The 15,430-nt window shown below is 37.9% G+C and overlaps 2 protein-coding genes across 4 annotated transcripts; one reads left to right on the top strand and one right to left on the bottom strand.

Annotated features, from left to right (window-relative positions):
• The first annotated feature begins 6,690 nt into the window (after positions 1–6,690).
• Positions 6,691–11,973, top strand: LOC113112325 (uncharacterized). 2 transcript variants are annotated; one of them, XM_026277787.1, is made up of 14 exons: positions 6,691–7,310; positions 7,967–8,080; positions 8,157–8,249; positions 8,365–8,442; positions 8,530–8,622; positions 8,851–9,196; positions 9,386–9,668; positions 9,765–9,998; positions 10,107–10,192; positions 10,289–10,393; positions 10,674–10,867; positions 10,955–11,119; positions 11,343–11,584; positions 11,711–11,973. In XM_026277787.1, the coding sequence occupies exons 1-14, from the start codon at positions 7,141–7,143 to the stop codon at positions 11,737–11,739; spliced, it is 2,232 nt and encodes a 743-aa protein (XP_026133572.1). In that variant the 5' UTR covers positions 6,691–7,140; the 3' UTR covers positions 11,740–11,973. The 2 variants fall into 2 exon arrangements, with proteins under 2 accessions (XP_026133572.1, XP_026133574.1); XM_026277789.1 differs by having other exon boundaries at positions 6,692–7,310; positions 8,172–8,249.
• A 59-nt stretch (positions 11,974–12,032) lies between these two features.
• On the bottom strand, positions 12,033–14,081 carry LOC113112337 (P2X purinoceptor 7-like). 2 transcript variants are annotated; one of them, XM_026277806.1, is made up of 2 exons: positions 13,935–14,081; positions 12,033–12,583 (listed from the first exon to the last, which is right to left on the bottom strand). In XM_026277806.1, exons 1-2 carry the CDS (start codon positions 13,959–13,961, stop codon positions 12,092–12,094), a joined length of 519 nt encoding a protein of 172 aa, XP_026133591.1. In that variant the 5' UTR covers positions 13,962–14,081; the 3' UTR covers positions 12,033–12,091. The 2 variants fall into 2 exon arrangements, with proteins under 2 accessions (XP_026133591.1, XP_026133590.1); XM_026277805.1 differs by lacking the exon at positions 13,935–14,081 and adding an exon at positions 12,737–13,780.
• Between the last annotated feature and the right edge of the window lie 1,349 nt (positions 14,082–15,430).

The following is a 15,430-nucleotide window of genomic DNA, read 5'->3' as shown; positions in this document are numbered from 1 at the left end:
TGCGCGGCTGGAATGATAGCTCTGTGATTCTCCTTCTTCTGTGTGAAATACTGGCGCGTCGCATAATAACGTTGTAAGTGCATTGCGCCACCACCTGTGCTGAAGTGTGAAGTGATTTCAGTCTAAGTGTAGGCCATAGACATATAAATACCTAGACGCATGCGCGTAATTTGCAGGGGGGTTAGGGGGGTCATGACCCCCCCAAAAATCAGATCCAACTAATATAACCCCCTCAATATCATCAAACCATTCAGATTAAAATAATATGAAATATTCAGAATAAATACTTTTGTTCGTTTTCTTTATTTCATTTGCCAGCAAGAAAGATAGTATCATATTTTAAATAAACTGTAATGTACCCCCCGCCCCCCGCACCGACTACTTGGTATTACCCAACAGGCTTTCTCTACCAAGTTTGTTCACTATTTTGCGCAGTCGCTCGGATGAATGGGTGGGAAAAGCTGATGGAAAGATGAAAAGGACACTGAAAGGCAGCCAGACAACAATTTTTCATTGTTTGTCGACACCAGCCAAAAAAAGAAAAAAAAGAAAAGAAAATCCTGACCAAACGGAGGTACCCCGCTAAATTGGCTGTTAAGTTAGCTGAGCGTTTCTCAAAGTGTGGGGAGTAGATACATGACAAACATGTTTTGTGCCCATCTTTTTAATTACTTTATTTATTGACCATACACTCAAAACAAAACAAAGACACATTTAAATGTAAGCCTTACTTAACCTTTTCACACGTAAGTTTAAAAGTTTTTCAAGGCGACCGTTATTGATCGTAGTATCGCTTTATGGTTACCATGGAGACGAATCATTCATTGCTTGTCAGCGCTGATGATCTGCTTTTATTTCCTTTTTTATTCTAATTTCACAAATTTGTTAGCTATAGCAGGATATATCTGATATTCTGATTGTCAAATATGTGCAAGTGGATGCGTTTTGTTGTTCTAACACCTTTATAATGATCGCGTTAATTGAGTTGTATGCGAAACGTATTTTAGGTATCTATCTTATTAAAATACCTAAAAAATTACGTAACGTTAAATTATTATTAGGAATTTACCACCTCCGGTTCAATTTGAGATGATTATAATAAATTATAATTATAATTAGAGTTTGCAAAGTGACAAAATGAATCAAAGCACAACTAAGGTTAACGTCAGTCCACACTTGTATTTTCCAAGGGGCAAGGAACTCGACCGGAAGTTGAAGTCGGGCGGGGGCTGCCATCTTTTAGCAGAACTTCACTTGCGTTAGCATTCCCATTGACTCCCATTCATTTTGGCGTCACTTTGACAGCGAATAACTTTACATCTGAGGCGTTTAAAGACTCTGTTTGTCCATTATTTATTTCTAAAGATACACGACAATGTATAAAGGGCCCCATTACCTTCTATGTTACATTATGGCCCCGTATAAACAGTTTTTGTAAAAAATAGGCTAACGATTGCGTCATAACCACTCGTCTCTCTGTCGCATTACCGTACAGACAGGAGGAGAAGCTCGCAGGCAATTAACTTAATATGGCGTACTGTCGTTACATTTTAAAATACTATACAAAATAATTAATCAGAATACTTACTCCTGCTCACTCACGACAAAGAACTCCCCGCTCAAGCTCGCCGTCTCTGCAAGATTAACGATGGCAGTTTTCACGCACAGCTACTAGAAGATTTACATTTGCCAGACAGGTTGCTGACGTCGTCAAGCTTCGTTTGAGTCTGCGCGTCAGAAACGGAAGTGCTAAAAAACGCTAAAACTTGGGCTTCATTTGTCTCAATTGTGTTCCAATGGGGTCGCTGTGTCCATTTCTTTTACTGTCTATGGTATTTTCTCAGTTTCTGAATTTGATGTTATCAGAGGCTAAATGCAAACACAATTATTATTATTTTTTTAATCTACTTTTGAGTCTTATTTCATGCAAAGTGATGATATAATTGTACTTTCATTTTCTCTATTTGAAAGTTTTTAATGCTGTTATTTTTGTTTTTGTTATTATGCTGTTTTGTTGACTGGAGTTGGCTGGCTAGATGTTGGTTTGCCAGTGTCCTGTGAGGTAAAGCCAGAGGGTGCCAGGGACTGTGTAGAACCAATGTCACTGAATTGTAACTTAAGTTGCTGTTTGCTCCAATACAGTCACCCGTTTTTTTTTGTTTTTTTTTTGTTTGTTTTTTTTTTTTTTGGGGGGGGGGTACATAATTAAATTATGTAAATTAGCATGTTACCTTTTACACAAGAAAATTATTCAATAAATTAATTAATAAATATGCCGCAAGTTTAACCCCCCCAATGGTAGACCCAAAGTTACGCCCTTGCCTAGACGCCTCATTGGCCGCTTGACCGCACGTCAACGTCGCCGCCATATTGGAGCGGGCAACTCTCATAACTCTCACATCTGGACAGAAGAAAACATACCAGACTCATCGACAGATTGGACACCTACAAACCGTCACACGATAATAAAACAGATTTCGGGTGTTATCTTTCACAGGTAAGACTCAGCCGTTCTTTCTCGATGTTTTTCGGTCATTTTTAACATTATGTTTACAGCCAGTGTCAGACTATTAAATAGCTAGCGATATCGCTAACGTAGTTAGCAGAGAAAGCTGAGACTTTATAAGAATCCAAAGTTTAAATGAATTCTTATTACGTTTTAACTTATATTGCCGTTTATATAATAAACTAAATGGTGTTATGAGCACAATATACAGAGTGAGCCCTTTGACTGTCTAGATTAATGACTGTCTAGGAGCTAAAGCTTCTCTTTTTACCGTTACTTATTTACAAAGATTAAGTGGTAACACTTTAGAATACTAGTCCTTTAGTTAATGTTAGTTAATTCATTAACCACTAAAAAACTAATAATGAACATTACATTATTTACTGTATTTATTAATCTTTGTTTTTTTTAGTCAATGAAAATACAATTTTTCATTGTTAGCACAACTTTTGATTTAAATAATGCATTAGTAAATGTTGAAATGAACATCAACTAAGATTAATAAATGCTGTAGAAGGATTGTTCTTGCTTAGATCATGTTAACTAAAGTAGTTAACTAATATTAACTAATGGACCGTTATTCAAAAGTATTACCGATTAAGTTTATCATCACTTGATTAGCCTATAAGGATTTCATTGCTTTTCATAAAATTGTGAACTGATTCTATGTATTATTTTTTTCTAACCCTTTTAGCCATTTGCAAACAGGACAAGGACAGCCTTAAGGAAAGCTGAGGAAACCTGTTCTCAGAGACAAGACTATACCTCCCTAGACTAATGTTGTGTTTGTACTAAACCCAGAGCAGCCCTGAATGAATCGACAGAATGACCAGCTCATATTCTAAAGCCATTAATCGTTTGAAAGCATTAATTTATACCAGAAAACAAGACAGAAATGATAAGGAAGAAAATCTCTGAATTAATCACTTAATTGTTTGATTCTGATTCATTCAGACATTTCTAATAATGTTGATACAAATGCTAATACTGCACTCATGTTTATAATAAAAGATGACATAATCATTCATAAAAAAAACTTTTAAACCCAGCAAAAAAATAATGGATGTTGCATTAAAGTAATTTATTTTCTCATTACATACAGTCAAGTATATTACAGATCTCTTCATACTCGATATAAAATTAGATTCATTGGCATATATATTCAGATTTGAGAGGTTAAAGGGCAGAGAGCATGATCCCTATACAGCGGATTCCTCACTTCTTCCTCACATCAGCAATAATCTGGGGAAGAACTATTGTTTTTCTTAGCCGCTGACAGATATTTGTTCTTGTTTTAAACATGAACTCATTTGTATTTCAGTAAATGCTTCTCGATTTAAGGATGTTCAGATATTTGAGCTGGAAAACAAGAGGAAGAGCATCATTCTCTGCGGTGAAGAAGAACACCATGACCTTCATCAAATTAAAATCTCTCCTGTTTGTGTCCGAGTCAAACGGTGGCGGGTAAAAGAAAAGAGTAAAAAATAAACCCTGGACAATCTTCCTAAAATATACGTCTGCAGGAGCCTCGATGATTATAAATATGCTTTATCTTTATCACAGTATTATTTCATCAAGCCTTGTGTTTTCAACTCCATATTTATACTGAAAATAAAAGTAGCTGTGATCTTATTCTAGTTAGCGGCTCTGAAATCGAGTGACAGCTGATTGGTTGATTCACAAATGTTGACAGCACCCATTGACTTCTATGCTACAGGAAGAAATACTATGGAAGTGAATGGGTACCGTCAACCATTTGGTGTTTAAAGCATCATCTTTTTAACATTCAGCAGAAGACAGAAACTCTTACAAAAAATATATAATTTTTTACATTTTATTAAAAAAAAAAAATATGTAAAATAAGCACACACAGTTAAACTTTTATTCCTAACTAGTAATTCCCAAAGCAACCAACTATGTGTCATTGTTGTTAACTAAGACTGAAACTACTAAAAACAGTTTTCCAAAATTGAAATTAAGCTAAAGTAAAATGATATAGATAAATCGTGTAAGCTACTACTAAATATTGTAGAAACTTAATTTTCTGTAAAGTTGCTTTGTAATGATTTGTAAAGTAAGAAGCACTATAAATTCAATGAAAACAGTACTAAAATTAAAGTAGTAACTTTTTACAAAAAAGTTGAAATGCTAAAATTATTAAAACTGACATAAAGGCTAAAAAAATAATAATAATAAAACTAATTCCTAAACCTCAAACTGCAACGATGAGGCTAAAAGCTATGCTATGTGTCACTCTGAGTAAGTGCAGTAACAGTTTATAAAGACTAGTGTGTGTGTGTGTGTGTGTGTGTCCACCTGGATGTTCCCGTGTTTGGCTCCTGGGATGATCTGAATCCTCTCAAAGTCCCTCCCCAGGATGATGATGTCACAGTCAGAGTAGTGCGCCTGTCCCACGAGCCCCGGACAAAACAACACACACAGTCTGACACTGATAATCACAGAGAGTTCTACATATCATCTGAATCTAATGTTTTGCTACATTTTTATTTATTTTTTTAAATCGAGGAATCAGAGTTTTAAATGATTTCTTTACGGTTAATAATCTCTGCTGCTGCTGTTACACTCACAGTCACGAACAGCTTGAATCATCTGGACTTTTTGAGTCAAATGTTTTGGCATAGCCTAATTATTTAGCATTTTTATTTTATATTATTTCTTAACATATCAGACAATACCTGCCTTCATTTTGCATGTATCTTGTTTATTCTCGCATATAACATTTTTCATGCTCTTTTTGTTGTTTTTGTTGTGTTGTTTTTATCCTCATTTGTAAGTCGTTTTGGATAAAAGCGTCTGCTAAATGAATAAATGTAAATGTAAACTTATCAAATTATGGCTTCGTTTCCTTACATGAATATCGAAATATTCAACTCTAATAAACACTTGTATGATGCAGTATTAGAATTAGAATTTAGTTTGGGGTCCTGAAATACCCTGAACACTGCACAGCGGTTAAGATGACCTTTGCTACAAAAAAAAAAAAAAAATTGACACTCATCCTATTTTGTTTTAATTTTCCCTTACTAAATTATACAGTTACTGATGCTATGGACTGTGAATACTAAAAGGCTATTAACAAAAATCTGTCTCTAAACCTCTTTTCTCTTCATTAAAAGTTGAAAATCTAGACAAGTACATGATATAATCAAATGTTTTGCAAATCCGCTCGAAAGGCCTGATCTCAAATGATTCGCTTCGGAGTGCCGATCTGAATCAAAGGTTTTGCAAACTCCGAAGCCCCAGACAAACGATTCGCGAAACGCGCTTCGGAGTCCCGATCTGAATCAAATGTTTTGCAAACTCCGAAGCCCCGATCAAACGATTCGCGAAACGCGCTTCGGAGTCCCGATCTGAATCAAATGTTTTGCAAACTCCGAAGCCCCGGACAAACGATTCGCGAAACGCGCTTCGGAGTCCCGATCTGAATCAAATGTTTTGCAAACTCCGAAGCCCCGGACAAACGATTCGCGAAACGCGCTTCGGAGTCCCTTCTTCTTCTTCTTCTTCTTCTTCTTCTTCTTTGTGCTTATTTGGCGGTTCGCATTCTTAAAAAGAGCATTACCGCCAGCGGAGTCCCGATCTGAATCAAATGTTTTGCGAGATCGACCGAATCCCAGATCTCAAGTTATTTTCCAGTGAAAGCGCTGCATTCATTCGCTTACCGAAAAATGGCGGACACCAAAAGTATTCAGGTGTGTATAGTGTGCTTTTGTGTTCTAATAAAAAAAAAAAAAACCGTAGGCTATTTATCATTTCATATAGTTTTCCCACCGACGAAGCGTTGAAATTTGGCTATACGGCGAGAGGAGGAGGCGACAATTACTGTGAGGAAAGGTACTTTAGTGTGTGCTAAGCACTTCACGGAGGATGAGGTCCGTGTCCGTGTGATACCGTTTGTGGTGCAGAGCAGTAAATGTCGAGGAGCGCGATTACAACAGCCGTCCAGTCCCAGGTGAGTGTAATGTGTTAACTAAACAATAACTTATATTAAAAGTTTATCGGCATCTATAGATATTAATCAAATATAGTATAATATATATATGTTTTATTTGTATTGTTAGATGTAACGTTATACATTTAATGTAGCACATGGTAGCAGTTATGCTAACAGTCGAGCAGGTTAGTGAAGCGGTGTTTTTATACTTTTGCCATCACCCTTTTATACTGCTCTCTTTCTGCCTTAAGTCACACAGAATTAAAAAAGACATTTAAAGTTATCAATAAAATCCACAACAATGTAGGAAATACTAGCAGTTGAACAAACAGCTGTTGTACAAGCAGAATTTAAATTATTTTATAATGGTTTTAGGTTATTTAAAGGAGCTGTATGTAAGAAATCTATTTTAATTAATCATAAAATGGCCCTGATGTGTCACTAGACATTAAGAAAACATGTTCATTTCATATACGTATATCACTGACAACAGTAGTCCGGCCAGGATATTGTCATTTAAAAAGTGGACTTGCAGCCCTCAACTGATGTTGTTGTTGTCATTTTGTGTTTTGGCCTGACGCGCCTCCCTCCTCCTATCTACCAATCACGAAGTCAGTAGTGTTTCGGGATCCGTGTTGCCAGCTTTGCTGTAACTTACTCTAACTCCAGTCGGATAAAAATGTCTGTTACTAAATCAAAAAGACCTCGTTATAATTCTGAAATTCGTCGTGACAAAGTCCGAAATAAAACCAGAATTTGTATTGGAGATGCTTTTGAACGATGGAGACGGCTGAAAACGGAGAAGAATTTGAACACAGACGCCAACGTTGCTAATTTTCTCCTGGACAGGTAAGATTCATCTATGCTTGGCTAGCTTGTACTTGATGTCGATGGACATTTGATATATTAATGACAGTCGAACAAAGTTAGGCATGTTTGTGCAAAGTAAAATAACGTTAGCTCACATGGACGTATGCTAAGCAATGCATTACAGTAGCCCGTTTTTCTGTCATTATGCTGAGAAACTGAGGTAAACAACATTAGCACGCCCATTATGGCAATTTGAAACGTAATTGAGACAGTAGCCTAATGTTACCTCAGTAAAAATGATTCGTCATTTCTTCTTCACGTATATCATGGACCAAGTTACACATGCTGAAAGTTGACCTTTATGACCATTGCTAATGTAATTTAGTTACTATAACAATATTTTCTGATGGAACTGAAAACAACCCTGTGATAGCCATTGGTGATATTGAATTTGGCCCGCATTACAATTGCTGTGGAAAATGTTTTGGTTATTTGTTAGCGTACTTATTACAAAAACTTTAGTACTTGTAAATCGATTTTTTTTTGTTATTGAAAAAAAAAGGAATTTTTATTTTGTTGTTTATATGTTTTTTGTTTTGTTTTACTATTATCTTTTTTTTTCTCAAATTTTTTTTATTGTAATTGTATTTATATGTTAAAAAAAGAAATCAAATCAAAAACGCTTATCTCTTCAGCTATTATGGCCCCAGCACCTCAACACCCAGTAAGAGAAACTTGAAGAAACACCACCTGACTGCACCATCACTTTCCAGTATTGTATGTGCATCATCTGAAACACTTTCAAATCGGTCAGTAGTCAGTACCACTTTTATTTCTTTTTTTTATTTCCATTGCATATTTTGAAACAATTTGGGTCTTAAACAGCTACACCATTTACAGAGAGGACCTGTCGCCTATTGAGGAAAGACTGGAAGATGATGAGCGCACCATGGATGCCTCTGAGGTTCTGGAGGAAAGGTAGATAAAGCCTCTCAGGCTTCCTAATATGCCAAATGATAAGAAATGTTTTGTAAGTAAAAATGTACTTAAAAAAAAAAAATCTTTGTGACCTCTGTATTGTTTTTGTTTTTAGTCTACAGAACATGAGCATCCAGGATGCTGAAACCCAGGTCATGAATGAGCAGGAGATAAATGATCTAATGAACAGTGTGTAAGTTCCACTGGGTTTTACTGAACATTGAGTAACAAGATGTTCTGCTTTGTATTAACAAATATAATTTTCTATCACATTTGCCAGAATTGATTGGGGGGACAGTGAAGGTGTTAGTAATGAGGAGATTGAAGCAGATGACAGTGAAGATGAGGACTATGTCCCTCGTATTTGTATTCGGTATGTTAACATTGGATCCTCTAAGATTATGCACAATACATTATCGAACATTGATTCAATTAAATATGTAAATATAAAAATAAAAGATGTACGATTTTTTTATATTTTCTGGTCCCTGTATTATCTCAAAGATAACCCCGTCTTTGTATATGCCATTTTTATTTTATTCATCTGATTGGATATCTATCTGTAAATGATATATACAGTATATATCTTTCATGTCTTTAGGTTGGGTGGAGCATTGCAGGCACCACCATGCATTGATAATCTGCCTGTGATAGATGCCAGTGAGACAGTACATGACATCCCGGATGTAGAGCCTCCATCAGTCACCTTACCTACACTTCAACAACCTGGCTTTCCTGATACACTGGAGGTCATGACTGAAGATGACCTAATCGGGAAACGGGCCTCCATCACTTATGAGGACTGTTTGAGGCAGCTTGCAACATTACTTGTGCTTCCGGTCCAAAAGTGCCCATACACATGTGACGTCAGTAAAATGGAGTGTCAGTGTCGCCCTCCATTTGAAGTTTCCATTACACGCAGGGGTACTGCAAGCATCATGGAATGGGTATGTGTTGTAATCATACTACATTGCAAATAAGTGTAGATCGGTGTTGGAGGCAATGTCAATACGTTGAGAGTGGTTTTGTGAAACTCAATCAAGCTTCCTGAGTTGTAGTTTCCACTTAGTGGAAGCAATTCTATGTTTGTATTTGATAATGCTAAATAGCCTAAGTTGTGTCCCATTTATTGTCAGACCTGCCTTGTTGGCCACACTGTATGGAGATGGAGCTCACAGCCCACTTTGAGGTATGGGATGCTAGCAGGGGACTTTATGTTGGCAAGCAACATACTACTCTCCGGAAGCAACTACGCCAAAGTCTCGCTTCTGTTCCAGTTTATGAACATGGGGATGGTGGACCGTAGTTCATTTTTCACAATTCAGGACACATACGGTGTAGACACTGTGAAGGAGTTTTGGGAGGAGAGGAGGGCTGAGGCAATAAATCGGCTAAAAGACAGAGATGTGGTAATAGTAGGTAATGTACATTTTTTATTCATTTATGCTACAGTATGTTAAGATGTAAATTTTATGTTCTGTGTTAATCATTGATTCTTGTTTACAAATTGAATAGCGGATGGAAGAATGGACAGTCCTGGACATTGCGCCCAGTACTGTACATACACTGCCATGGAGAACGAATCCAGGGAAATCATCTCTGTCATCACTGTGGACAAAAGGGAGACTGGGCGAAATTCTGTGATCATGGAGAGAGAGGCATTTGTGCGGACAGTCGACACTCTTTTGAATGAAGTGAAACTAGTAGAGGTCTGCACTGATGCCCATGTCCAGATCTCCGCACTAATGAGTAAGTTGCCACTGAAATTTTGCGTTACTTGTAGAATTACAACAACTTTTTTGGAGGGGTGGGGGGACCATTACTGTACTAATTATACATATTATTTTTTCAAATAAGACAAAGGAAAGTACAAAGACCTTGGGCTGCAGCACAGCTTGGATATGTGGCATGGGGCCAAGAATTTGGCAAAAAGGATCCATGCTGTAAGTTCAGCTGTCATTACTATGGCTTCCTTTTCTGCATGGCAATCTACCCTAATTTGAGCGGTGTAATCATGATAACTGTTATGTCTATCCCAGGCTTCACAGGTCAAGGGTCAGTCCAGTTTGAGCAGTTGGCTAAAAGACATTGTCAACCACTTTTGGTGGTGCTGCAAAACAGCAGATTCTTACCAAGAGTTCCTTGTAAGTTGATATGGTTTGAAAAATAGTTGTCATCTAAAAATAATATGCAAAACTAACATGCAGACTTATTAGACATGCCTTGCTGGTAAAGAGAATAAGTTAGGATGGTTCGTTGATGTTGGATATTTGTTGATTCAGTAGCTAACCAGACATGTCATTGTGGTAAATAATGTGACCCACTTAGATTATAGTACTTACAAACAGATTCATCATTAAAAATGAATTATGTACAATATGCATGCTTTTTTTTCTGTACATTATATTTCTATATTATTTCTAGGAGCTGTGGCTTGGTCTCCTACATCATGTGACAAATGAACACAGGTGGGTCCTGGGAAGCTGCCAGCATGCAGACTTAGAATCTGGTGGAACTCAACAGTGGCTTGAGCGAGGCTCCATGGCACATGAGGCCCTGAAGAGCATCGTTAGAAACAAGCGGTGGCTTAATGAGGTCCACAAATATCTAAATTTTAGGTAATATTTTGAGTATATACACATACTGTAGATAGAAAGATATTTTCAAAATCCCACTAAATGTCTCTTCTCACACACACCCCACAGGTCCACTGCTGATCTGGAGTCCTTCCAGAACCATATTTTAATGTACGCTAGCAAGCGCACAGCATTTAGCCCTCCTGTCTTTGAGGCCAGGATGCTCCTTGCAGCGATGGACTATAATTACCACAAGGACCGCCCAGAGTTGTGTAAATCTGATGGAAGCAAACAGTAAGTGACTTGCTCACATCTACATGCTATTGTTTTATACCAGATTACAACACCATGTAAGGGATACTCCACCGAAAAATGAAAATTCTATCAACATATACACCATGAGGGTGAGTGAGTATGTGATGATAGAATTTTCATCTAACACTACAGAAGAACACTACAAAAAATGTCCCTTGGAATGTAAATGTCTTCTTCCCTCCCCTTTTTGCTTTTAATACAGGTACAGGAGGCTGTACAAGAAGAATGCTCGCAGGTATATGCTATACACTCGGAAGACATCCAAGATGTATGGCTACATCCCAGAACTGCAAGCTATGATCCTTCAAAAGAGATTAGCTGGTAAGGGGATGCCCAGACGGAGGACACTACGACCTGATGACCCCAGAAGGTACGGCCCACTTCCCCCTGTGCCGGCACCAACCATTGAGGAACTCCTGCACACCCAAGTCAGGAGAGGTCTTGGTAGGTTGAATGCAAATTTATTTATTTTGCACCTTGGGCTACATGCCACACACCAAGTCAGATGTTATGCATAACACTTCCAAGTTTGAAATAAACTAACTTCAGGTTGTATTTTGCTCTCCTCAGTGTCAACATTCCAGACTAAAGACCTGTGAAGCCCAGTTTCCAGAGCCTCACAACCCTGACCATGTTCATGGCCATGTAAACTTTTGTGTCACAAGCTGCTTATCAACAATTTCAGACTAAAATTTTAACAGTACAGAGCAGCTGAGTCTAGTTTTCTATTTATACTGTGTAACATTTATCATTATACCATTTTATATACTGTTTCTCTACATTGTAAAAAGCATAGTATTGTTATTATAAATAAACTTTTTTTATTGAAAAAATGAGGAAGGCTCTTTACAAACAAACAAACCAAAAAACTGAACAAATCAAAAAACAATTAGTAAAACTATATATACAACAATAAATAACTTGAATTTAACTGTTCACGTTAGAATGGTATCAAATGGTGGGTACAAAGCCAGTGTACTGGCCTTGGGGGTCAGGGTATTTGTCCCTTATTTTCCATATACAGCAGCTGGGAATAACACGACGGTTACCCAGACCCAGTGACCCATGCTGCCAAAAGATGTATTGACGATAAGCAGCATACCTAAATTGTCTGTTATCATCTCCTGGCTCTATAACTTCAGCTACCACCAACATATCATTTCTGTAATCTCTGTGAATACGCAAATAACCATCTTCCAGACAATACAGATCAAAATGTGCCAATTTGCTGATGCAGTAGTCAGGCCCCTGGCCACAGCATTTCCTTTCAGCGTCTGTGGCCATTTCCCTGCAGTTCCCACAGGTGCACCATGGAAGAGCAGCGTTAGGTGGGGTTGTGCTGTCCAATTGAGGAAGTGCATCAAAAACTAATCCAGGATTCCGGGAGAAGACCTGGGTTGCTAGTGCTCGTAGCCTCACTTCACTCATGCCCTGAATGAGTGCCTAAGTAAACAAACCATAATAGAAAATGTGTTATTTACATTTGATTAAAAATAACAAAGATGCTAACATTGATTCAAATGGTGGCTACTTATCACAAGCCATAATTTTACTAGAATCTATCAATTGTGTAGCTAGCATATTCTGGAAACAAACCTCTGTCCGGACCCTTCGGTCAATTTGGATCATCTTAACTCTGTTCTCTTCCTCTGCATCTCTGCCTCCTTTCCCTTTCCTTCCTCTGCTGCCAACTCCAGTACTTGGACCTGCATTATCTCCTCTTCCACCTCTCTGGCCTCTTCCACCCCTCTGGCCTCTTCCACCTCTCTGGCCTCTGTCACCTGGTGCAGGGCCCACACTCTCTCCTTTTCCACCTGAAACATCTGCACTCTCTCTTCCAGCTCTCTGGCCTCTTCCACCTGGTCCATCTCCTCCCTCTAAATTCTCTCCTTCTCTCTGCTCTTTGTCTCCTGGACCAAGACCTGCACGCTCTACTCTTGTCCCTCTCCCCTTTGCTCTTCTTTTCCTTTGTCTGCGCCTCCTCTCGCCTTCCCAGCTCTCATCAGCCTCACTTAGGACAGCGGGCACCTCATAACTGAGGTCTAAATCAAGCTGCAACAAGTGAGAGCAGTACAAGTGCTAACTCAAAATAAACATTCTCTACCTTTTAGGCTATGTACTATATTAGTATTGGTTTGGAAGCACTACAGTAGGTACAATTCCAAGGAAAAAATACTTTTTCTAATGTCCATAACACTAATGAAAAGCACAGTGTAGCCTATGATGTGAAAAATTTGGGCCATTTGGAACGTTTTGTAGCCTACTTGTTTTTCATGCAAGTTCTACAGCCAAAAATAATAGAATGTCATGTAATCCTTCACATCACATATTTTAGCGTTATGGACGTGCTGCAGGGTAAGTAAAATAAAAATAAAAAATACAGCTGGCCACTTTCACTTATATCATCAGCTAATTGAATAACTGTATCTTTGATATTGGTTACACAGTGACAGGCTTGTGCTTGTATTTACATTAATGACAGATAAATAACGTTACAAGTTAGACTAACAGTTACCATTCTGTCTGTCACATACGAGCATACATGTTTACGATTATACTGTCACATACGAGCATAAATCTTTACGATTATACTGTCACATACGAGCATACATATTTACGATTATAATGTCACATACGAGCATAAATCTTTACGATTATACTGTCACATACGAGCATACATCTTTACGATTATATTTAACTAATGACAATTAGTAAAATTTTTAAATACATAATTACTTATCAAAATATCTCTCATGAAGCATAAACATAATTAACAGAAAACGGAAAAACTTACTGTGTACGTCTGTTCGTCACCTGCCATTGGAAGCTCGATGAAGCAGCCTACGTTTCTGCTGAATCCTGCAGCTTATCTGGCAACCTCGAGTCAGGGGGAAGGGGGAGGGGATACACCGCTCTGCAGTATTTTTATAGTGACTGCAGTACCAGTTTAGGCCACAATCCTACACACGGTTCCTTTATTTAACTTTGAATTGATGTTCTAAGTCAGTGGTATATTATTGCATAAATGTGATAGCAACTTTCCAAATTAATGAGTTGTTATGTTTAACACAAAATAATACATGTATTATTGTTTGCTTTATGTTAATTAAGTGCTCTTGCTGAGGCATGGGAAAAATAAAGGAGCTGAAAAAAAACACATGTGACATCAGCATCATCTACACACCTGCTAGTGACATCAGCGTCATCTACACACCTGCTAGTGACATCAACATCATCTACACACCTGCTAGTGACATCAACATCATCTACTCACCTGCTAGTGACATCAGCATCATCTACTCACCTGCTAGTGACATCAACATCATCTACACACCTGCTAGTGACATCAGCATCATCTACTCACCTGCTAGTGACATCAGCATCATCTACACACCTGCTAGTGACATCAACATCATCTACACACCTGCTAGTGACATCAACATCATCTACTCACCTGCTAGTGACATCAGCATCATCTACTCACCTGCTAGTGACATCAGCATCATCTACTCACCTGCTAGTGACATCAGCATCATCTACACACCTGCTAGTGACATCAGCATCATCTACTCACCTGCTAGTGACATCAGCATCATCTACACACCTGCCAGTGACATCAGCATCATCTACACACCTGCTAGTGACATCAGCATCATCTTCTCACTTGCTAGTGACACCATGCTTCTCTTCACCTGCTAGTAACTTGTCTGCTTTGTGATAAGCAAATTTTGCTATCTTCCAGGAAGTTTAAGCTTTTGTTACCTTCTTAGCCAGGGTTTTAACCAACATTATACATATAATCTTTCACATACTTCTCAGTGTGCTTTTTTTTTGCTGAATTTAATGCTTCGATTTTAGGGGGAAAATTTAACTCTTTACTTTTACTTGTGATCTGCAATATCGTTTCAGATTCTGAACACATCAGAAATCACCAACCCCTCCTGACATATCTTTCTAGTTTGGGGTAGGTATGTTGCAACAATATAACATAAATAACAATAAAATATAATTAATTGAAGCATGACTTATTGGGGTAACTGTTTTTTCTTGTAATAGAACACTATAGAACTACATTCACTATAGAACAGGAACATCATTTGTTGGTAAATTTTTCATGCCTATTTTCTTCCTAGCAAAAAATGAATGTATATGCCAAAGTAGAATTCAACAACTTTAGCCGTGATCTCTGTGATCAGCTCATCATCTCTCCATACCCTCTCCACATGGAAGTCACCTCTTGTACTTGTCACAAGATCACACCAGGTTAACTAAGACAGGAACCATCAGCTG

The sequence above is a fragment of the Carassius auratus genome, chromosome 13 (assembly GCF_003368295.1).
Source record: "Carassius auratus strain Wakin chromosome 13, ASM336829v1, whole genome shotgun sequence".
Taxonomy (NCBI): domain Eukaryota; kingdom Metazoa; phylum Chordata; class Actinopteri; order Cypriniformes; family Cyprinidae; genus Carassius; species Carassius auratus.
Note: the sequence above shows the minus strand (reverse complement) of the source record. Positions and strands in the feature narration are given on the sequence as shown.